At 41.2% G+C, this 24,216-nt stretch overlaps 1 protein-coding gene across 4 annotated transcripts in view; it reads right to left on the reverse strand.

The window, feature by feature from the left end:
- The window catches only part of DOCK8 (dedicator of cytokinesis 8), a 104,966-nt gene that overhangs the window by 76,554 nt on the left and 4,196 nt on the right, over window positions 1–24,216 (reverse strand). Inside the window, exon 1 of one of the 4 annotated variants that reach the window (XM_065047266.1) lies at window positions 16,794–16,989. The exons of 2 other annotated variants lie outside the window; for them this stretch is intronic. In XM_065047266.1, coding sequence (XP_064903338.1) covers window positions 16,794–16,846 — 53 coding nt within the window. In that variant the 5' untranslated portion in view covers window positions 16,847–16,989. Of the gene's footprint in view, window positions 1–15,097; window positions 15,117–16,793; window positions 16,990–24,216 lie in introns of those variants that run through there. One more of the 4 variants, XM_065047269.1, reaches the window with a different exon arrangement.

A 24,216-nucleotide genomic window follows, 5' to 3' on the forward strand; every position in this document is an offset into this window, starting at 1 on the left:
AAACGGCCATGCAAGTCCAGCTAACTGAGAGGAAATACATTTCTCAAGAGCGTCGACATTAGTTCTAGAGTCTCTACGATATTCAAAGAAAGAATCCACAAAATAAATCAGTCCAATGGAAGAAGGTTCTTGTAATATATAAAGGTGAATTTCAAAAAGTTTAAGAGTAGTTCAGTTGATTGATTTCATGTTTTTGATATCCCTGAAGGAAGAAAGGTAGAAGAAATACAGTAGGAATAACAGAATACAGTAAAGCTGGTTTGAACCAACTCAGAAATGCTTGGCAGGATCTACTAGGAATATGTAAAGACAGAGCTGCTAAAAGATGCTAAACCAAAAGCATATTAGCTATCCCAGCATGGAGGAAAGGTGGATGTTACAGTCAGAAATCAGCACAGAAAGTTTTGAAAACCTGAGAACCCAAGGGGAAACAGAGGTCCTTCTAGATGGCTCTTCAATAATGCCAGAATGGCTGTGGTTTGTGAGGTGCCTGTTTTCTGATCAAAGAGCTACCTCAGACAGTGTCAGATACCCACAGGAAAATGGTGGTCCACGTTAACCTACTGCACGTCGTGTCCCAGCTCTTATGGAGGCTGCAGTCCACCTATGCCATGGCCGTAGTTTTACCATCCCTGCCCTGATTCCAAGGAGAGCTTTACAGTCACCCTTAGCAGCAAGGACAGACTACCTACCTATGTGCTAAAAAACAATAAGGAAAGAAGGCAAGAGATGAAGGATGAACACAAAGCAGTCACTGAAAAATCTGAGTGAAAAAGGAAATTATATCTTTAGAAAGGAGGACTCAAATAACCATGCACCAGTCAGCTGGCCTCTGACATTCAAGATGGTAGTAGAGCAACTTACTGGAGAATCAACATAGAAGTAGCTGGAACATCAGGTCCCAAACAAGGGGACCATGAAATCATACTTAACATTAAAAGGTACATCACCTTAGTAATGCCTGTCTAATAATAGTTTGGTGATGAAGTGTATGGTGGGCAACTAGAAACTGTGGACTGTGGTAAGTTATGGTCCAAAATGTTTGGCAATTATTGGTATATTGCTGGCAATTATTACGTAATGATGAATAACCAATATGGATTTATCAAAGGGCAGTCACGTAAAACCTATCTAATACTTTTCTGTGATAGTTTAATTTGCTTCAGTAAGGCTCCTGATAGTGTCCCTCATTACATTCCTATAAGCAAAGTAAAGTGATAGTAGGTAGGTGGAATCATCACAGCTGGTTCCAAAATTGGTTAAAAAAACATATTCAAGGTGTAGTCATCAATAGTTCAAAAGAAGATTGTGAAGAGATTTCAAACAATGTACTATAGTAAGTGAGAAGCAAATTATTTTTTCCTCAGTCTGGTTCCAGTTCATTTTATTTTAGAACACTGATGATGGTATAGGTAACATAGTAATAAATTTTGTGGATCGCATCAGACTGGAAGGAGTTGTAAGCACTTGGAAAGGCAGGACTAGCACTCAAAATGATCTTATATTTTAGAAACAATCTGAAATCCACACAGTTTGATTCAATAAAAATAAATGTATATCCCTAAACCTATGAAGAAAAAAAATCAAATGCAGAAATACAAGAAGGGAAATGAACAGTCTAAAGAAATAGTTATGCTACAGAAGAGGCTCTGAGAGTGTACTGGGGCACTCAGTAAATATCATAAGGAAGGTAAAGGAGAAGTTATTTCTGTATATCTAAGCCAATGAGAGTGCTTAGGCTGATGTACACACTTAGAACACCACAAAGTAAGACGCAATCAGATTCAAAAGGCTTCAAAAGAGTAGCCAGAGTACAAAAAATTAATGACCCATGAGGAAAGATGGAAAAAAATGGATGTGTTACAAAAGAGATGACTGAGACAGCAGTTGTCCTCAACTATGTAAAAGGTAGCAATCTGTAAAGAAAACGGAGAGCAATTCATGTCCATGAAAAAAAGAAGAACAAGTAATCTGCAAGAAAGATTTAGTAACCTATTAGGAAAAACGTTCCGACTGCACAGCAGCAGGAGCCTGGAAGTGGCCATCAGGTGATGCCACAGTGACAAGAGCACATGGGCAACGTAGACCTTGTCTCTGAGTGAACCGGAGAACAGCATCTGGGCAACTGCAGGCCTTTCAGAGACCAGCAACGGGACACAGCAGTGTTAATATCTCTATAGACCTCTCATGTTGGTACATGTCCCTTTCTTTAGGGTAAATAAGAAACACTGGCTGGAAATAAAAAGGTGCAGATTTAGGGGCGTTTTTTTCCCACAAAAGTCACTGCTGAATTCACAGTTAGTCAGCGTTCACATGGCATGTTGCAAGATAGTGTAAACCTGTGGAAAGATGGGAGATGATCCAGCCACAGGCTGTTGTGGACTTATTAGATCCTTGGCTGTTCCATGATGTTGGACCAAAATAACGTCAATCACTCCACTCTTTGTTGCCTTGGCTCTACCCGAATGACGATGTTGTACTCCTCTGGTGTAAATCTGGAAAAAGCTGGAACTCACCAGACTTCTTGGTCCACCAAGAAGTGACTGGAAGGTAGCAAAAAAACAAACCAACCCAAAAACTGATGATGGTTAATCAGGATTTCAACAGTGTCTGTAGCACTGGTATTTGTGATCCTCCAGCAGTTTTTGCTTAAAAAAAGTTGAGACATAATCTGTATTTCACAAATACTCTGCAATGCAAAATCTACAGTTTGCATAATATATTAAAACAGCAATGTAACTGAAGTAACAGACTACACCTGGAGGCTCGTATATTTAGCTTGTAGTTCAAACTCTGAGATGCTTCTAAGGGCAGAACTCATTGCAGGATTGGGAACTTGGAGATTTGGGTTATTGGTTGGACCTAGATGAGGTATCAGGAAAGGAAGATAAAATAAACATTTATTTTCTCTCTCTAGCACATGTTAGATCTGTGGCTGAAAATTGTTGGGTTCTGCAATTAAAATTACACAAGTGCTCATTACACATGAAGCTGGTTCTGTGGTTTCACTGTAAATTCTGCTCAATACAGTTCTTTGAAATACGTAGTTTAAAAGCAGGCACAATGAGTTGCTGTTACCATGTAGATAATATGAAAACTTCAGCACAGAATAGCAATTTAAAAATAAAACAAAAATAGAACAGCTTTAAAGATCATCGATTAACTGGAAAGCTGAAATTTCATGAGAAAAAAACCCGATTTAACTAGTATGCTTCACATGCCTACTGAATCAAGCTATTCAAAATTACCCATTATTAGGAGTTACCTACTGGAGGGAGGCAAGAAGATAAAATCCTCAACACCCTTACAATCCCTTCCAGCACACTCTGAGGAAGAATGAGCTGTCTTCTGTAAGAGCTGCATACACAGTCAGAAAAGATGGAAAAATGAAATAAAAAGACTATAAGAACTATCCCCACAAATGGAGAAACATTCATGTTTAAATGTATACAGATGGCAGAATCATAAAGTAAAATAGTGAAAACTTTTGCTTAACAGGTAGATATTCAGTCTTGGCTACCCTGGTGAGTAATCCCTTTCATATGACACTGACATAGAAAATTCTCAACTAGCTTTTGTTCTTTTTCTGAATCTAATACGAAACTTCTCTAGTTACAACTGAAAACAAGCAACACAACACTCTGGAAGAGAAAAGCTAACAATTACCTTCCCCCCCACCCCCCGCTCCACTCCCGCATACAAACACATACAAAGTTTTGGGCAACAATCCAGATCTTTGACTAGCAAATATGGGAATCTTGCTTAGAAGCTCTTTTCTTACCGTCGTCAGTGGAACTGCCTGTTTTTCTTCTAAGTTTCTAATTAGTCATTAAGGCAGCAGAACTCCGCTTTGTTAGTCAGCATTTACAGCAGTGGCCTATCTGAACTAGCTGCTATTTCCCTGATGGCTCAGGCAGGCTATACATCCCTTGGCACACCCCTGCTTTGGGGTCTACCGCATTAAGACTCTGTATCAGCTAAGGCAATAAAGATCCTATTAAACAGGGTTGTAATTTAACTACAATATTCTCACAGGAGATGGTGCAGGAAAAAAAGAAAGAAATCAACAAGAAGAAATTGTCGATTTCCTTATGCTGGCAGCTTATTATAAAGTAAAATAGGCAAGAAGTTAATTTTTATGTTTGTCCCAGGTCATGTATGCCATTTGTTCAGTGAAGATTTTTCACTGCCACTCAGTTTTATTGTTTCTCCCTCAAAAAGAGACATAAGCGCTCATAAAAATTCATTTTCTAATCTGGCAGTGGAGGAAAAGGACAGCCTTATGTCATGTCATGCAAAGAAACAGAAGACTTAGGATTGGGTCCTGATGAATCATGCTTTTATATGCTCTTTAATCACTGTGCTTTATGGACAATATGGAAAAACTGTGATATAACATTTGAGAAGACATTGTGCAAGCATTGTTGGCTGGTTTGCTCTTGCAGTGAAAGTGGTTTTAGGTGTAATGTTTCATATGGTAGTTTAGTGTTACCTCCTGGAAAGCAGAAAGTATAAATCAATCTTATCTGTCATCTTACGATAGACTTAATTTAGTTCATGATAGTTCATATATGCAATACAAAGTTTCTAATGAATATTTCACAAGATGCTAATTAATTATGTTAACAGAAGATAAATTTGTGTGAAAACAACAGAATCCTTTTGTTGTCCCCATTAGCTTAAAATCTATTAGCATACAGCAATATATATACAAACCTTTCATACTGAAGGGATTAGCCTCAATTTATCTAAGAAAAATTTTCTGTGTTTGGCTCAGAGCACTCACTGCTTGAAGTACTAAAACTCACGAGTGCCTCATTAAATGTTCGTTTCAACTGAAACGGCTGAAGAAAAGCTTTCTAACAAATGTGCCCCTGAAGTCTCTAGAAGACTCCACAGGTCTATATTCCAGAGAAAAAGTTGTAGTTATGGTCTAGCTATTTTTTTTTCCTGGCTTATTCCTTGCTAAATTGTTCAAATGTCTTCCAGAATCTTAGAACAACAACAAGGGCAATTTCAAAAGCATTAGTGATCATACATGCTGCCTTCCTTTTATACTGTGACTTGAAATGTAACAGAATGATGTAATTTTATATTGGTTTGTGCTTTTAGATTTTTATTTTGTCTGTACTATCCTACCAATTCACAGCAGTGTTATTATGAAATAAATGCAAGGATTTAACTTCCAGCTGACATGTATTATCTGAGCTTTACAAGAAATTCACCAAGAAAAGGCTACCATAATGCTAATAATCTTGTTAAACCCATACCAAGTTTAATAGTTTATGTGCTTTATTTTCACTTTCTTCCTAATAAACAATTATTAGTGAAAAGTGGAAAAAAAAAAGATATTAGGAATAATGATAAAGACCATGTAAAAGTTACTCTAGGGAGTTTTTTCTTTGCATGCCTACAGGGTATTTTTTTAATTTTTATCAAGGTCACGGTATTTTTATCAACAAGGAAAAAAAGTGTATTTTTTTCTCTTTCATGACTGGCAACTTCAAAGACATTCACAATGTATTCACAGATGAGTCTTTAATACTGTGAGTACTTCAAAAAACAGAGGAGGAGTTAATGCAAATGGCACAAAACTGGAAAAACAATTTATGTTAATGTTGGCCCCACATTGCCTAAGAACACAGATTTGTGCACTTCCAGTGTGACCTTTCTGTGACAGGAAGACCACGAGTTGAGTTTTTTCCAGATACTTCTTAGAATAACATTTTTTTCTTTAGAGCTGTAAGTTTAACTAGAAAAACTAAGATATTTTATTAGGGCAGTATACCTGAAAAAAAATTGGCCCAATTTCAAATACGTGAAGAGATACTGCCCTTTTTAGAACAGAGAATTTTGATTTAACTTCAGTGGGAGCCAGAGCAGTAACTAAGATACCCTTGAGAGCTGGATTTTCCATTCACGCTTTTAAAAAAATAATGTCTACAGAATTTGGCATATGTTAAAAACTATGTTGTTAAAAGGAATGTATTTTTATATCTGATGGCTATTACAATAGGTACAAATTTTATAGAAATTATATTACACCACAAACACATTTAGATGATCTAAGATATTTTATATCATTAGTTACAAACTGAATTTCACTTTGTGATTAATCTGAAAAATTTCAAACTTGAGGAAAGGCTAAGTTTTAATCTAACAATGTTCTATTTGTGAGGTTTTGTTATTATAATGTTTGTAAAGCTCAGATCATGTGACAACTGAAATAAAATATACTCTTACCTAATCCAGTTTGCTTGACTTCAGGGAAAAATACTAATATCAAGTCCAGGTGTGATGACTGCTTTATAGAAAGTCTCCAGGTCATTATTACTGAAGCTCAGGAAACTGTGTGATTCATCATGTGCAAATAATATTCTACAAAGGTTGCAGGGAAAAATATTGTGGATTTTTTATATGAACTTGGCCCAAAAGCTGATCTAGGCCTGGACCTATTTTTCTGTTACTGCATTCATGATGGCAAGCATTTAGTCTGTTATCAGGTAAACACATTTCACAGGCTACTCTTTTTCCTACTGCTACAAACAACAGTATAGTCTGGTGTGTGTTTTTCAAATCAAGTATTAAAAAAAAGTAAAGTCAGAATAGAAGAAAAGGACAACTATGCTGCAATATGCTCATGAACTGCAATTTTTAATGACCACAAAATCTAAAAGTGGTAGAGTGTATACAATGCAACATTACATATTTATTCCTTGCTGATTTTCACTTCATGTCCGAAAATGAAAACTGTGTGGAAGGGTACATAAGGAATGTTCATACACATGTACTGATGGACATAGAGATGTTTCTCATTTGCAACTACATTTTTCTTGGGTAAGCTTAGGATTTTCTGTACTGTAAGAAAAAACAAACCATCCTCATCATAAATTGCAGCCTAGACTTCACAATGCACATAGATGTCTGAAATCTAAGAGGGATTCAAGATCTTTAAAAAGTATTTTAAAATACAACTTTTCTGCTCAAGAGCCTGAAGTCCATCTCCTGCTCACAAGTCATGTTCCAGAGACAATGCAAAAAGCTCAATAATGACATAGCGGGGAATATGATGTTTGCACAGATACGTAAGTACAGTATAATACCAGCCTTCAAAAACTGTAATGGAAAATAGATTGCTATATTTTAAACACAATTTGAGTAAACGGACTAGAGTTGGACCAAGGGTTGGACTCGATGATCTCTGAGGTCTTTTCCAACCCAGTCGATTCTGTGATTCTGTGTGATTCTGTGTGAGTATGCAGTCAGATGAAAATATTAGCTTCCTGCTAACAACAGCTGTCAATAACATCTGTCTCAACAGTAACCACAGTATTCTGCATGCACGACAGTTCTCTAAAGGCTTTGTTTCTACAGCTGCCTACTTGCTGGTAAAGAGTACACCTGTATTATGGACCCCATCTTTCCTGCACTTGTAATTTTTCATAGAGATTTGGCTGAATGGGCCTGTGTTTGTCATTAACCCCCTACCTAAGTGGCTACTATCACCTTGATTGTGTAGCAGACAGACCACTCAAGAAAGGGTAATCATAAAGTTCAGGGTAAACAATGTAAACCAGGAGTAAATCACTGTGAATAACCAAAGGCATTAGTAGCCTCTGAAAAGTGTTTAACAGTTAATTTTCTTACTCTTTATTTCCCACTTCCTGAAAGTTAGATGTACTTTAGGCCGGAAATGTTGTAATCTTTCACATAGTCCACCAGAGGAAAGGTCTGTGTGTTTAGTCTTTGTGATAGACAATAGGATGTGAAATCTAGTAAGAGTGTCCTGAATAATCTTATATTTGAAAAATGAGCAGATACTTATGGGGATACATATTAACACTGTGAATTAATATCCTATGCATAATCTTGATACATAATATTTCTTTCTTTCTCAATTTACTCCTGCAACTGATTTACAGTCCACCTCTGCTAGAGGAGGAAGCAATGTTCACAAAGTTCCTCATCAGAATTAGAAACATCTTAAGGACACACACACAGTTTTGCACGGACAAACATGCTTTGTGCATTGTTTGCTGTTTTAAAAAAAATCAATTTTGTGCTTGTATAAAACATGACGTCTTACAATCTAAGCCTACTCCATAACAAATATTATAGCTGCATTCCTCCTTTCATCTAGTTGTCTCGCTTATGGCCTCCAGCCACATTCTAGCTCATACGATCTACAGCACAGCTTACTCCCAGGTATAATTCAACAGGCTGTGTGGATGTAGAAAGGCTTTGATACAGTCGGTCTTAAATGCAAAAATTATAAATGCCAGAATGTGAGATGCAAATCATCTGATATTAGTTTCAGTTGCATATAGTGACCAGCCAAACTGTACACTGCTTAAATTTGTCATTCGCTCACGTGTGGCTGTAAAACATGTTTAGAAGTGCTGCACTGACATAGATTTAGTCTAATTTGCTCACTGGGAACAACCTAGCAAAGGTAAAGGAATTATCTTTAGGGCTGATGAAAATATAACCTCACAGGCATTAGGAAGTCCCCTCTACTATCTTTAGAGCTATTTACAATAGATAGGATCCATCTCTAGCCTACTCTAGCATTCTTGACTTTGTGGTAGATTTAGAAGGCCATTATTCCTGCAGGTTACATCTCTCCCTTGGAGCGGAGGAGTCCCAAATGAAGAGAGACATGTTAATATACCTAAGGAAACAGCCCTCTGACGCATTTAATGGCTGTTTAGTTGTTCACATGCAGTGATCAGTCATAACTAACACAACAGGGATGAAATCATGGTCTCAACTCCTCACCACTCCTCATCTTTTCTGCTCACTCAGATTGCCTTCAACTCAAACAGTGTTGGGATAGGAGGTAAAGCATCCATGTGCAGAAGCTACAGTGGGGACAGGGCTTTATGAGTTGTGTACAAAGGAGCAGAGCTCCCTGTCTTCTCTCTCTCCTCTGCATGTGGTTTAGAGCCATGTCGAATCTATTCTTTATGCTGACTACAAACCCAGAAGACATCAAGACAATGATGCCATAAAAAACCAGGAGAAATCAGCTTGCAGTAAGCCAGGAAGACGGGAGTGATTTTTTTCTGGGAAGAGTAACATTTAGAAGATTGGATTCTTCATATGTCTAAAGGAAACTTAAGTCTAAAGCTATTTAAATATGACCTGGATGAGCAGACAATGAGCTGGACTGAAAACTGGCTGAACAGCAAGGCCCAGAGGGTGGTGATCAGTGGCATGAATTCTAGTTGGAGGCCAGTAACTAGCAGTATACCCTGGGGGTCAATATTGTGTCCAATCTTGTTTAACATCGTCATTAATTATCTGGATGATGGCACAGCCTGTACTTTCAGCAAGTTTGCTGATGACACAGAACTGGGAGGAGTGACTGATGCACCAAATGGTCATGCTGCCCTTCAGAAGGCACCTCAGCAGGCTGGAGAAACAGGCTGACAGGTTCCTCATTAAGTTCGACAAGGAGAAATGCAAAGCTCCACACCTGGAAGATCCACATGCACCAATATATGCTGGAGGCCACCCAGCTGGAAAGCATCTTTGCAGAAAAGGATCCACACTGATACTAGGAGACCATGACTTCAACCAAGTTGAAGACGAGCCAGCAATATGCCCTGGCAGCAAAGAAGGCTAACGTTATTCTGGGGTGCACACAGCAGAGTATTGCCAGCAGGTTCAAGGATATGATCCTTCCCCTTCGCTCAGTGATGGTAAGACATGGTTGGGTTCTGTATCCAAATCTAGGCTCGCCGGTGTAAGAGAAATGTGAACATTTGGAGAGATACCAGCCAGGGCCACAAAGGTGACGAAGAGACTGGAGCACCTCTCCTGTGAGCAAAGGCTGAGAGAGATGGGACTGTTCAGTTTGGAGAAGGGAAGGCTCACAGAGGATTTTACCACTGTATACAAATATCTGGAGAGAGAGTGTAAAGAAAACAGAGCCAGGCTATTTTAGTGGTGCCCAGTGACAGGACCAAAGGCAATGGGCACAACCTGAAACACAGGATGTTCCACCTGAAAGATGCCCAGAGAGGTGGTGGAGTGTGCCTCCTTGGTGGTCTTCAAAAGCCATCTGGACATCGTCCTGGGCAGCCAACTCAGATGGCCCTGCTTGAGCAGAGGGGTTGGACATGATGACCTCCAGAGGTCCCTTCAAACCTCAGACATTTTGTGATTCTCTGAAAGAAATGAGCAGATACTTTGCTTCGTTTATAATCTAACTCTCTAAACCAGCAATGGGAGATACATGCTATCGCAATTGGGAAAACAACACATGTTGAACTCAGTTGAAAAATTGGGGAAAAATGCATATAAAAGTTCATGAATTGTGAAAAAAAAGTATAATGATATTCCTGAAAGACAATCACCCCAATATTCCTATAGCCAAATCAAAAGGCTCTCAAAGCCTATGTGCAGGAACAAAGCTAGTCATCCTTACCTCAGTAATCAGTAAGATCATGGATTAAAGACAGCCAACATGGATTCACCTAGGGCAAATTGTGCCTGACTAATCTGTGGCCTTCTACAATGGAGTGATTGCATCAGTGGACAAGGAAAGAGAAACTGATGTCAGCTTCTGGGATTTCTGTATGGTCCCCCACAACTTTATTGCCTCTAAGTTGGAGAGACATAGATTTGATGGATGGACTGTTAATTGGATAAGGAAATAGCTGGATGGCCACATCTGAGAAGTTACAGTGAACAGCTCAGTGTCCAAATGGAAATGAGAAATTAGTGGTATTCCTCAAGGGTAAGTACAGGCACCAGTACTATTGAATATCTTCATTAATGACATACTGAGACTGAGTGCACACTCAGCAAGACAGGGTTGCAGACAACACCAAATTGAGTGGTGCCGTTGAAGCTATGCCATCCAGAGGGACCTTGACAGGCTTGAGGGGTGGGGCCCAGGTGAACTTCATGAAGTTCAACAAGGCCAAGTGCAAGGTTCTGCACATGGGTTAGGGCAACACTCAAGATCAGTACTGATGGGGGATGAAGGGATGGAGAACAGCCCTCCAGGGAAGGACTTGGGGATATCAGTGGATGAAAAATTGGACATGGGCCAGCAATATGCACTTGCAGCCCAGAAAGCCAACTGTATGCCAGGCTGCATCAAAAGGAGAGTGGCCAGCAGGTCAAGGGAGGTGATTTGGCCCCTCTGCTCTGCTCTGCTGAGACCCCACCTGGAGTCCTGTGTCCAGTTCTGGGGTCCTCACAAAAGGACAGACATGGACCTGTTGGCAAAGGTCCAGAGGAGGCCACAAAAATGATCAGAGGGCTGGAACAACTCTGCTGTGAGGACAGGCTGAGAGAGCTGGGGTTGTTCAGCCTGGAGAAGAGAAGGCTGCAGGGTGGCCTTATTGCGACCTTTCAGTACTTGAAAGGGGCCTGTAAGAAAGATGGGGACATACTTTTTAGCAGGGCCTGTTGTGACAGGACAGCATGTAATGGTTTTAAACTAAAAGAGTGTAGTCTCAAACTAGATATAAGGAAGAAATTTTATATGTTGAAGGTGGCAAGGCACTAAACAGGGTTGCCCAGAGAAATTGTGGACACCCTGTCCCTGGAAATGTTCAAGGTCAGGTTGGAGGGGTTGGACTACAAGATCTTTGAAGGTCCCTTCCAACCCAAACCTTCCCAAGATGCAAACCTGATCTTTATACTCCCTGCACATTCAATGCCAAGTAATTTCCTCAAAGCATTTTAAAAAGCAGCTTCTCATTTATTTTCATGGAAGTCTAAGAAAACTGGACATTTCCTATAAACTGTTACTAACAGATTGTTATACATATGAATCATACACACCTTACTTTTAATATTTAATCTATTATTGATGCTTAGTATTTTCTGTATCAAATACAAAGCCACTACTATTTCACACATGTAGTACATATGAAATAGTCTTTCCCCATAGTAATTACAAACTGGAATTTTTTAACCACTCTTAAGAGCCATAGTGCACTGTATACTTATGGTATGGATTCCAGCTTAATACAAATGGGTTATTATTTGATGATTTGAAAAAACTGTCTTGAATGTTAACCTGCAAAGGCTTATTACCTTGAGTTATCCTCTCTTAGATTCTCAGGGTGCAATGCATTACAGTAAAGCAGGATTCAACCCTTTCATGAAGCATGCTCTCCTTTGTGACCCTCTTTCTTGAATTAGGTTGACACAGTAGAAATGAACACAGAATTTTTAACGCTATCGCTGTCCTGACATTATATATTATAAGGCTATGGCTTAATGGTCACACTTGATAAGAAGAGTGTATCTACAAGCAGCTTTTAAAAGTTGATAAAGTATAAAGGCGTTTTTTAGGTATGCAGCAAACACATGGAAAATGCCTTTGCTATTAGCACAATGGTAATTTTATTAATGTCTTTATAATGTACTACTTTATGTAAGAAACCATGAGAATTTACCATATCTTTTTAGAAAATGCACTAGATCTTTATACTTAATACATAAATCCATTATATATGTAAAAAGTACTGAAGTTCTCTCTGCAGCTTACTTAATATATTCAAAGTTTAAAAAGAAAAATTAGTTAAAAGGAATAGCTTGGCCTACACAAGGAAGTCTGGACAAGTAATTAGCATTTTAAGTAATTAGCATTTTATTATATCCATATAACAAGGCTTTTATTGAAATTCAGTTAAAAGATGCTGACCTCAGCCCCATAAAGGGGTTGCAGTGAACAGAAATCTGCTATGAGAGTACATCGGAAATGGCCTGTTCTGCCGCTGAAACCATTTTGCCTTGTACCTGACCACTCTGCATCAGCCTTTGCCATTTACAGCAATTTCTTGTGAATGTTTACAACTGAGACTTTGTACAACATAAGATTAAAGATGACCTTTTAGTTTCAGATAGAAATAATGTAAATGCATGGTCGTCATTAATGTAAACTAGAATCCATGGTACAATTAGAGAATTAAGTACAGGCTTGATTTGTGTCATAGTCTTTTAAAATTTGAAATCTTTAGCTAAACATTTGCCTTTATATTGGTAGTGTGTGTTGTTTGTTTTTTTTTTTAATATAAATCTATGCAGGTAAAATCATCCTTAAATACACTTCTTAAAACTAGAACAGGAAAATGAAATTTTGTTTGACAACTGTACAGTTTCAAGGACAAGAAAATGAAATGATGGAAGTAAATGCTAAAAATTTCTTTTGTAACACTTGTAAAATGAAGACATTGGTTGTCTGTAAAGATCGTTGATGAGTATGTCTATTGGGAGGGTCTTCAACTGCATGAGTCACGTGACTGAAAGTTAAGTGATACATTAGGAAGCTGTATTCCTGCTCTTGATAGTTTTCTGTTTTGTAATTTATGTGTTGAAATGTTTTCAATGTATAGCACTGGTGGCCAGGGCCCCAGGTAGGTGCCTAATGCAAAATTTTCTTCACTAGAAGTAAAAACAAATTACTACTGCAAGATCAATGTGGAAGATAAAATAGTAAACTACATTTGCTAAATAAAAGTGATAAAAATAGAAAATTTATTCCATGAATGCTGTGTTTATCCAAACACACTGCTGAGGCAAACTGATTAAAATTCAGCTTTTACGGTCTCTTGAATGTACACTGCTCAGCTGGTACATGTTAGAGCCCACACTTGTAGTAATGATGACCTTTTCTTTTTTCTCAGCAGTTTATAAAATTATCTTTCAACTTTCTTGGTTTCTGGGTAAAAATAGCGTGATTGGAAAGTAGATAAATTTACAACACACAATCCAGATACCTCCTAACTGTTATCTAGGACCTGACTCGAAAAGGGTGATCTGATTTTCATGTCCCATGCTGGCTTCCAACTACCATGGACACATAACACTCTCAGAGAGTGCCATAAAGGTCTCTTAGTGTTGTACATTAATGAGGGTTTTTCTTCACCTTCCTTTGTCCAATGCAGAAGGCCATTTAGAAAGAGAGTTACAACTTACACTTAAAGGGATACTTAGGCTTCATTTCAAAGAATGCATAAAGCTGGACAGGAATATAATTCCTCATGTAATTAAAAAAAAAGTTATTTGAAGAGGTCCTGCTCAGCTTTCAGCAACTTAGCTTGGGATAAGGCACAGGCAAGTAGTAATAATGCTGCCTAACATAAGGAACACTAAAGGCTTGCTCCTTCACCTGTACATATGAGATTAAAGGCTTGCTCCTTCACCTCTACATATGAGATGAACATCATTAGACATGAAAGTTATACTATTAAAACAGAAGGAACTACTCACATACATGCATTAAAAACATACGTGCAAGTCTTTGCAGGATTAAAAAAGGCAGGAAGCAACAGGTTGGGGCAACAGACACCAGATGGGTGGAAGGAAGAATAAAGTGATAGGAAGGCATGGTTATGTGGGCAGGTTACATACACAGCTTACAAGTCTGAAGGCATTAGAATGCCTGATTTTAGAGTTTGACCTTGTTTTAAACAAATGTGGTGCTTGTTATGTAACAGCTGTTCCCGAAGCATTTGCAGCTCCAGTGCTCATGATCAACAGCTCACACTAACTTTAAATCATGACGAGATCACTAACACAACATTTCGGATCACGTCATCACTAATTTTTTTACAGAGCAGTGTTTAGCATAGTTCATAAAGTGGTCAAAGATTTATCACACTTCACTAAACACAACAGGGTGCACCTTATGTAGCCAGCAGGGAGGTGGCTGATGTCGCTATACTGAATAAACAGTACAGAGCCTAAAATTCTGCTGGTCCTCATAAAAATGGTCTATAGCTTAGTCAAGTCACTGGCAGAAGAAAGAGTGAGGAAGACAAGACCTTGAATGTGAATTTGTAATGAATAGAGAGTAATTACACACGCAACGTAGTAACTCCTATAAATGAGAAGAGTTGCATTTTGAAGAAGTAAACTGAGGAGCTCTGAAGAAAGAGGAACAAAATTTTATAGCTGTAGATTAGCCTTTTGTGCACAGGTGAGAAAGCTAACACACTGACCTAAGATTCCCCTTAGTTTGAAAATTCCATTAAAAAAACCCAAAACACCACAAGAAAAACGCTTCTTGTGAAGATATATCACTCTGCTGTTGGTAGAACAAACTGCACTTGAGTAATTTATAAATTACCTGCTCCTTTTGAAGAAATGGAAACATGTTGTTCTGCTGGCAAATATGTGTAACTTCTACCACACTGCGTATAAGAGAATACTCTTGCTTGCAAAATAAACATGCAGGTTGTTCCCCTGGAATCATATTCAAAATATGATGAATAGCATATTTGAAAATTTAATTAGCTACAAAAAAGACTTACTATTTCACTATTGAATAAAAGCAAAACAAAACAATGGTTTAATTTAACAATAATTCTTACTAGCAAAACTTTTGTGAACCTTTGTGAAATAAAGCCAGACTAATTGTTATGATTCCACTGCTTTGAAAGGCTTTAGTCATACAGATGAACAGTGACCGTCACCACCGCTGGGAAAAGCTGCCAGAAGGCTGACCCTAAAAATAGGAAGAAAGAAAATAACCCAAACCTTCTAAATATCAGCCAGTTATGCCCTTTATTCAAACAAGTCTCCAAAGGATCCAGAATCGTGGCAGGATCCTGTAGGAACTGCTCATTTGATAGCTTCTCAATATGATGTCTCACTCTTGTGAATATTCCACCATAAATTTAAAATTAATTCCCAAAGGATACAGAAAGGTACATTGATGTGCATTCTGCCATGGGAAAGGCACATCACAGCAGGGCTAATTTTATCCTCTGCGACTGCAAACCCCATGTCTTCCAATAAATTGCTGAGGAGGTGGAGTTTCCCTGCATACTTTTCTCTCTGGCACAGAGGCTTATCCTCAGTTTATATTACCATTATGCTATTTGTTCTTTTATGTGTCAGCAAACTCAGTTACCTTGTACTTAATCAACACCCTGGAAACACAGTTTTTGTCTCAGATGACAAGACTCTTGAAAAGGAGGCCCGTGTTTTCCTTTAACCTAACAATATGAAAATAATTGTCTTGGTTTCTTACTGCCACCACAGAGCACAGACCAGCTGAGAGTCAGCACTTCACTGGGAAAAGTCTAGCAGACAGCAAGCTCAGTTGCAAGACTATGGTGTCCCAACAGCTGAACTCTAATTTATTTAGTTTAGGGAAAGAAGGGAGAAGATAAATTTTTCAGTCAGCAGGAGGATTTTATGTTTCCATAGATGAAAAGGCAAAAAGAAAAAAATCCCAGGGATGTGTGTCATAGCAGTATTGATGCCTTACATAAACCCTTTGTTTCCCAAGGGTGCTAATTTAGATCAGGTCGTTTTGCTGCTTCGTGCAAAGAGGAACCCCAACCCTCTGCTCCGTTGTAAGCAAGCAGCCCCTCCGGGAAGCTCGGCGCTTGCTGGGGGCAGAAGAGATGGGGAACAAACGCCTGGGGTGAGACTGGACCTTTACTTCCCGTCAGAGGACGAGTCCACAGACGGCGTCGTCTGCGTGCGCTTCGTCTGAGCAAACCCTGTTGCAGAAGCGCAACTTGGAGCCGCACCGCTCCGGAGCCAGAAGAGGACCAGCGAGGCTCCCCGGGGGTGGCCGCTCCCCGGCGGCAGGAGCAGCCAGGCGGGGCGAGGAGTGGGGGTGTCTGCCCGAAGTCTGCCGGCAGCGGCGGGACCAGCCCGGCTATCGGCGCTGGCAGATGTCTCCACTGCCCGGGGGTCTCCGGGGAGGAGCCGTCCCGTCCCTGGCTCCCGCAGCCCGATCGCCTGCCTCGGACGGGTCTCAGGCTCCGATCGGCGAGGAATAGTTACGAGGTATGAGGAAAGCGCCTTACCTGTTGATTTTCAGGGCGAACGCCCTCCTGTCTGCGGCGGGTAGGGTCGCCATGCAGCAGAGCAGACGAGGGCGTCGGCTGCCGACGAGGACCGACGCCGGCTGAACGCACGAAGGGCGGCTTTGGTTTATTTATTTATTTCTCTTAATTACATGCCTCGGGCTGAAAACCCGACGGTCTTCTGACAGTTCTGGGTGGCAACTTCCGCATTTCACCTTCCTCACCGAAATCGGCCGCAGTGGGAGGGATCTGCCCCTGCACAGCTGGCTCCTGGCCGCCCCTGCCGCCGTCTGCCCAGCCCCGGCACCCCGGGCGCGCTGCGCCTCTCCCCGAAGGCTCCCGCGGGCTGCCCGCCGTGGCCGCAGCGCACCCGGGCGCTGAGAGGGGCTGGAATTTCCCGTCCCTGTTTAACACAAGCGACACCAGAACCGTCCGTGGATATTTTTGACAGAAGCAGAGGGCAAGGCAAGCATTTAAGCAAGCGCAATAAGAAGGGAAGGCGCTTTGCACCTGTGAACGCACACCGCTGCGGAAATCCTTGCGCACCCCTGACCCGTTTTATTTTGGAAGCCTCGGCGCGAATCTAAGACAGCCCCGCCCGGGGGTCTAGCGCTTCTCTCTGGAGGCAGGCGAGGAGGCAGCGGGCACCACGGGCATCGATGGGCGCCACAGCAACCCCGCGACGCCCCCGAGCGCCGCCGATCCAGCCCGTCGTCTCTCCGCGGAGCTGGCGTGACCGCTGGGCAGGATAGGGCAGGGCAGGCCTGGGCAGGGCAGAGCAGACCGGCGCCCACTGCCCTTCAGGCAGAGGAAAGAGTCAGGGTCCATTCTTTGTCTACGCTGGTGCACGGATGGAGCTGCTCCGGCAGGTAAAGACAGTAAGGTGTAAGACATAAATAGATGACAGCCTTTCACCTGGGGTGTTATTTAGCCAATACACATGTGCACCCAGGATATATTTTTTCTCTTAAACTACTCGAGTGCATAAGGAAAACTCACATGTGGCAACATCAGATAGCAACTCAGCTTGGCCCAAAGCGAGCTCCACTGCTGTTCTCCTCACCTGCACTTACAGCTCAACTTTCAAAAAGGCCATTTTTATTAAGCATCTTGTGTTACAAAGTGATGTGCCCAGACTGGTGCTTTTCCTCTCAGCCTTGGTGCAGATTTCACTGCTTCTGCAAATAGGCAGAACTCAGATGTCATTAAAAGGGGAAAGGAGCCAAACATGGGTTTCTACAAATGAACTCTGGGGTAGCAGAGGAAATTCAGTTTTAGGTTGTTCTGTTTTTATTAATCCATGCATTGGTGGCAACAACATCAGGATTCACCTGTAGAAAGGCAGTCATAGCTTATCTCTCCATTCCCAGTGAGCTGGAAGGTTTCTAGAAGAATACAGCAAGTTTTGAGGCAAGGAATGGATCACTGTCAAACAGTGAAGATCTAAAATTTGCTACTAACAATAACCTTTTTTATGGTTTGTTTGTTTGTTTGTTTTTTACTCTGGAGTATTCACCATTCTTTACTGTAAAGTATGGGTGATCTCAAATATGAATGTTGACCCCTGTGTTTTTGAAGAGGACTGGCTATGTGCCCTTAGGGAAGTGCAAAAAGGTTGAAGAGGTGAAAGATTTAACAAAAACCAGAAGTAAATAAAAAAATTAGAAAATGGAAATAAATATGGATATATTTTGAGGAAAAAAAAACCAACGATCTACAGAAGAATAAGATCTCAGATACAAGTTTGAAAACTTTGAAAAGAAAATATTAAAATCTACTATTAATAGAATGGTGTTAACTAACAAACATTTGCTTTGGGAAGAACAAATTAGGTAGTGGATTGCATGGAACTTACCCACCACACCCTTCCTTTCTTTATGTTGTCAAGATAAAGCTATGGCCGCTTACCTAAGTGTAATTTGCAGTTAAATATCACTTAGTTATAAATCACTGATACGTAGCTGTGCTCTGGCATGTGAGTTGGTGACAAGAAAACTGAGTGTCAGAAATACTGGCCATGGCAAGACACTGCATCACATCACCTTTCTTCTCGTCTACACTTAGACATGTCTGTGAAAGATGGTCACTGGCTTCACAACTCTCTTCAGTGCACAAACTGGCCGTGGTTTTAATAGATGTTACTGCTCTGCCAGAAACTCAAAGTCTACAACCTGCCTTCTGACAGGTGGCTGTGATCGTGTGTCAACAGCTGAAAGAAACAAGAAAAATGTAACCTTTCAAAAATTTTAATAGACTCATGCACTTGAAATGGACCCATTCATTTTTGAGAACCTAATTTGAAACACCCAATGCTTGGTTTTTTTCCTGGATCAAAGGTATGCATTTCTTACCTACTCTCCTTGGAGTTAAGGGCCTCAGCGTTGTTGAAAGCCGGCATCCAAAATCCAGTTGAAATATTTATTTTAACATCTTTGCCTTTCCTAGTATGCTTTGCTCTCTTTGCTCCTACAGGAAATTAGTGGACAGGGAAGCTGCTTCTCTCCTATTTGCTTTCCAGAATTTTAGCTTAGAGATTAATACAAACCATGGTCTCCTTAAGATGCCATGAAATAGCCATGAAATAAACACCAGTTTGTCAGTTTTCTATGCTGTCTAGACCACTGCAGGACAGGCAAGAAAACTTTATGTACTCTTTGCATATATCAAGGTGGGCTCTCTCAGCTCCACCTTATTCTATCCCCTGTATAAAAGGAAGAAAATCAGAGGAAAAAAACGCTATGCAGTTCTCCACTAGTACAGTAGATTCTTATTATCACACAAAATTACTTTCTGGTAGCTTCACCGTGCAGTATAGATAACCTGTTGCTAGGAGAGCTGCTTGTCCACAGTAGGAATTCAGGTATTTTGTCTGTCTCAAAATACTGCTTTTGAAAACCACAACCATCCTTTTCATTGTTTAAAAACTTCCATGAAGTGCTATGTCTCTGTTTCTAGCAGGCTTGTCAGCTAAGGATGAGAAATGTAAGCAATGAAAAAAAAAAAAAGGCAGGTAGCTTTATTAACCATTTTGTATGTTGTCTGTACAGTAAGACAACAGTTTTGGTATTAGATGGGTTTCACTCCTGTCTTTCTGTTCACGAAAGGTCCCACAAAAGGAACTGGACATTTGTCTTTTACTGTAGTCTGTGGTTAACTGGGCTTGGGGTGTTGTTTTTTATTTGCTTAAGAGAGGAAGTTGTTTCTTCTTCTAGCTCTATCTCCAGAACTACTAAGTAATCAAGAATAGACAACTTCCTTACTTTTTATTGAACCTATAAAAGAGTTCAGGCTTCATCTTAACAGCTCACATGGTGTGAAGTAGGGCCTTCCTTGATTGCCAAATCTGGCTACACAAGTCGAACTGGCAGCAATGCAGGTAACATCCCAAACTGCACAAATATACCCATTTATGAATGATACAGCTATTTATTTTGCAGTTTCCTACATTCTTGGTAAACATGGACAAAAGATTACTCAAAAATATTTTGTCACATGCGGAAAAAAATGCCTGATAAGACTCCAAAAAGTAAGGTTTCCAAAACTGCTAGTAGTTTCATCGGGTACAGACTGAACACTTGGATCATTGTAAGCTTTCATATTTTTGGATGAACTGAATTATCAGCAGCCTGCTTCAGCATGTAAGCAGCAAAACTCATCCAATATTCCTTTTCATCTATTATGTCAGCAATTTAATTGTGTTTTTTTGTTGTTTTTTTGTTTGTTTTTTTGGGAGTCGGGGGAAGAAGAAAAAAGAAAAAGAAAGGAATTTTATCAAGGAAGTTTACATGGTTTTAACTCATTGGAGCACTGCCTGGATGTTGGTAAACTGATTACTTTAAGCTATCTTATCCAATTAAGTTTTGTCAATAGTACTGCTCCAGCTTATTGTTAAACACTGTTGTTTGAATTCCTGCAACAAACAAATCTACTGTATACAAGGTCATGACATCTAATCACACATTTAAACAAGAAGAACAAGATCTTCCCAGTCAGGAGATTAAAAAAAATGATATCAAACCAGGTGCCAGTGAAGGCAGCACAAAATTGAAACTTTAAAAAACAGTGCAACTCAGAACAGATCATGGTTTTCCAAATTTATCTTGCTCGTATGGTAGCTGCTGCTGCTGGGTCTTGTATAGGATGCAGTAGAAAGCACACTTACATTCCCCATTTCCTCATCTCCATCATCCTGTTGCACATACATGCATCCCAAATGGTGGTCCTAGTCATCGCTGCATCACTTCAGCCCACTTCAGCCCAGAACCAGTCATTAGTTCAGCATCTTGTGTGGCAGGAACAGAATAGCAAGTAGAATTGCAACCCTGGACTTTAGCAGGGCTAACTTTGGCCTTTTCAAGCAAGTGCTGGGGGAAATCCCATGGGCAAGACTGCTTGAAGGAAAAGGGGCCCAAGATAGCTGGATTGCCTTCAGAGATTGCTTCTTCCATGCTCAGGATCAGTGCATCCCCACATGTAGGAAGTCAAGGAAGGGAGCCAGGAGGCCTGTGTGGTTGAACAGGGATCTGTTGGGTATGCTCAAGCAGAAGAGGAGAGTTTACAGGTCATGGAAGCAGGGGCTGGCCACTTGGGAAGAATATAAGGCTGCTGTTAGAGGATGTAGGAAGACAGCTAGGATAGCCAAGACCTCCTTAGAACTACAGCTGGCGAGAGGGGTCAAGGACAGCAAAAAGAACTTTTTCAAATACATGGCAGATAGAACTAATACTAGAGGCAATGTAGGCCCACCGATGAACGGGGTGGGTGCCCTGATGGCAGAAGATACAGAGAAGGCAGAATTACTGAATGCCTTCTTTGTCTCTGTCTACTCTGCTGGTAGCCCTGTACCCCTGAGACCCCGGATGAAGCCAGGTCAATGGAGGAGTTTGATTTAGTCGATGAGGACTGGGTTAGGGAGCAATTAAATAGTCTGGACATCCATAAATCCATGGGTCCAGATGGGATGCACCCACGGGTGCTGAGGGAGCTGGCTGAAGTCATTGCTGGACCGCTCTCCATCATCTTTGCCAAGTCTTGGGAAACGGGAGAGGTGCCCGAGGATTGGAGGAAAGCAAATGTCACTCCAGTCTTCAAAAAGGGCAAGAAGGAGGACCCGGGTAATTATAGACCGGTCAGCCTCACCTCTGTCCCTGGGAAAGTAATGGAACAGCTTATCCTTGGTGCCATCCCAAGGCATATCAAGGATAAGAGGGTTATTAGGGGCAGTCAGCATGGCTTTACCAAGGGTAAGTCATGCTTGACCAACCTCATAGCCTTTTATGAGAATGTAACAAGGTGGATGGATGATGGCAGGGCGGTGGATGTGGTCTACCTTGACTTCAGTAAAGCCTTTGACACAGTCTCCCACAGCATCCTCACAGCTAAGTTGAGGAGGTGTGGTCTAGACAATAGAGTAGTGAGGTGGGTTGCAAACTGGTTTAAGGAGAGAAGCCAGAGAGTGGTAGTCAATGGTGCGGAGTCTAGTTGGAGGCCAGTATCTAGTGGAGTGCCTCAGGGGTCAGTACTGGGGCCAATATTGTTCAATATATTCATTAACGATTTAGACAAGGGAATAGAGTGTACTATCAGCAAGTTTGCTGATGACACTAAGCTGGGAGGAGTGGCTGACACGCCAGAAGGCTGTGCTGCCATCCAGCGGGACCTGGACAGGCTGGAGAGTTGGGCGGGGAATAACCTAATGAAATTTAACAAGGGAAAGACTCTTTTCCTGCATCTGGGCAGGAACAACCCCAGGTTCCAGTATAGGCTGGGAAATTACATATTAGAGAGCAGTGTAGGGGAAAGGGACCTGGGGGTCCTGGTGGACAACAGGATGACCATGAGCCAGCACTGTGCCCTTGTGGTCGGAAGGCCAATGGCATCCTTGGTTAGTAGATCAAGAGAGGTCCTCCTTCCCCTCTACTCCGCCCTGGTGAGACCACATCTGGAATATTGTGTCCAGTTCTGGGCCCCTTATTTCAAGAAGGACAGGGAACTGCTGGAGAGAGTCCAACGTAGGGCAATGAAGATGATTAAGGGAGTGGAGCACCTCCCTTATGAAGAAAGGCTGAGGGAGCTGGGTCTCTTTAGTTTGGAGAAGACGAGACTGAGGGGTGACCTCATTAATGTTTATAAATATATAAAGGGTGAGTGCCATGAGGATGGAGCCAGGCTCTTCTCGGTGGCAAACAATGATAGGACAAGGGGTACTGGGATCAAGCTGGAACACAAGAGGTTCCACTTAAATTTGAGAAAAAACTTCTTCTCAGTAAGGGTGACAGACACTGGAACAGGCTGCCCAGGGAGGTTGTGGAGTCTCCTTCTCTGGAGACATTCAAAACCCACCTGGACATGTTCCTGTGCGACCTCACCTGCTCCAGCAGGGGGATTGGACTAGATGATCTTTTGAGGTCCGTTCCAATCCCAAACATACTGTGATACTGTGATTAAGCCCTGCTTCCGTCTCATTCCAGCTGGTCTTCAAATGCTCTCACCACACTTTAGTCTCCCTCCTGGATCCTGACCTGGAGGTGGTGGCTGGTTGATTGCTCTATCTGGGCAGGCTGAGAAGCTGTGGGCCCAGCCACAAAGAGCAGCTGAGTGGTGGGAAACAGCACAGGCTGGGTACATGCATATGGGCAGAATGGCAACTGCTGCGCATTGTTTTGAAGGAGTTTGTTAGCTGAGATTGGGGAAGTGCTGGGAGAGACAATAATCAACATGTGTCCTGGTTTTGTTAAAAACAAGTTTCTCTTTCAGTGATTTTGCCTGTCAGCTAAAGGCTTCATATTAGCTGCATTTTCCTGGAGAACCAGATACATGTTTTGGTAAACGTAGCAATGGAATGCGAAGTTATTGACAAGGACAGATTCACATCTCGTGAGAGGGGCAACAAGAAACTGGTGACCAAGAAACTGACCGTGTATAACATTCCATTCACATGAATACTTCATGTAAAAGTGGGAGATCACACAGATCTCGTCCCTTTTCCCTTCTGCTTATGGCCGACATTAGGAGAGGACCTTGCTAGTCGTCCCTGCAAACTGAGGCCTAGGGAGAGACTGAATCCAGCTCCGGTTGGCTGCAGAGGCCAATCCAGGACTTTGGTTGCCGGCTCTGCAGTTGCTGAGACTTTCAAGATTGGTTTTGTATATTTTGTATATGTTCTCTATTCTTATTAGTAGCATTAGTAAAACATTGTTAATTTTTCCAACTCTCTTCTCTCTGTCCTTCTTTTCCTCCTGATCGCCTGTCCTTAGTGGGAAGGGGGGAGAGGGAGGGGAAAAAGGGGGAAGTGTGGGGGGGAGGAGGTTAACAATACATCTGCCAGGGTTTTATTGTCACCCCGTCATCTAAACCCTCGACAACATATCTATATGCCACCTACTGGGGCACTTTTTTCTGTTAAGATACACATTTCCAAACA

Source organism: Columba livia, chromosome Z, assembly GCF_036013475.1.
Source record: "Columba livia isolate bColLiv1 breed racing homer chromosome Z, bColLiv1.pat.W.v2, whole genome shotgun sequence".
NCBI lineage: Eukaryota > Metazoa > Chordata > Aves > Columbiformes > Columbidae > Columba > Columba livia.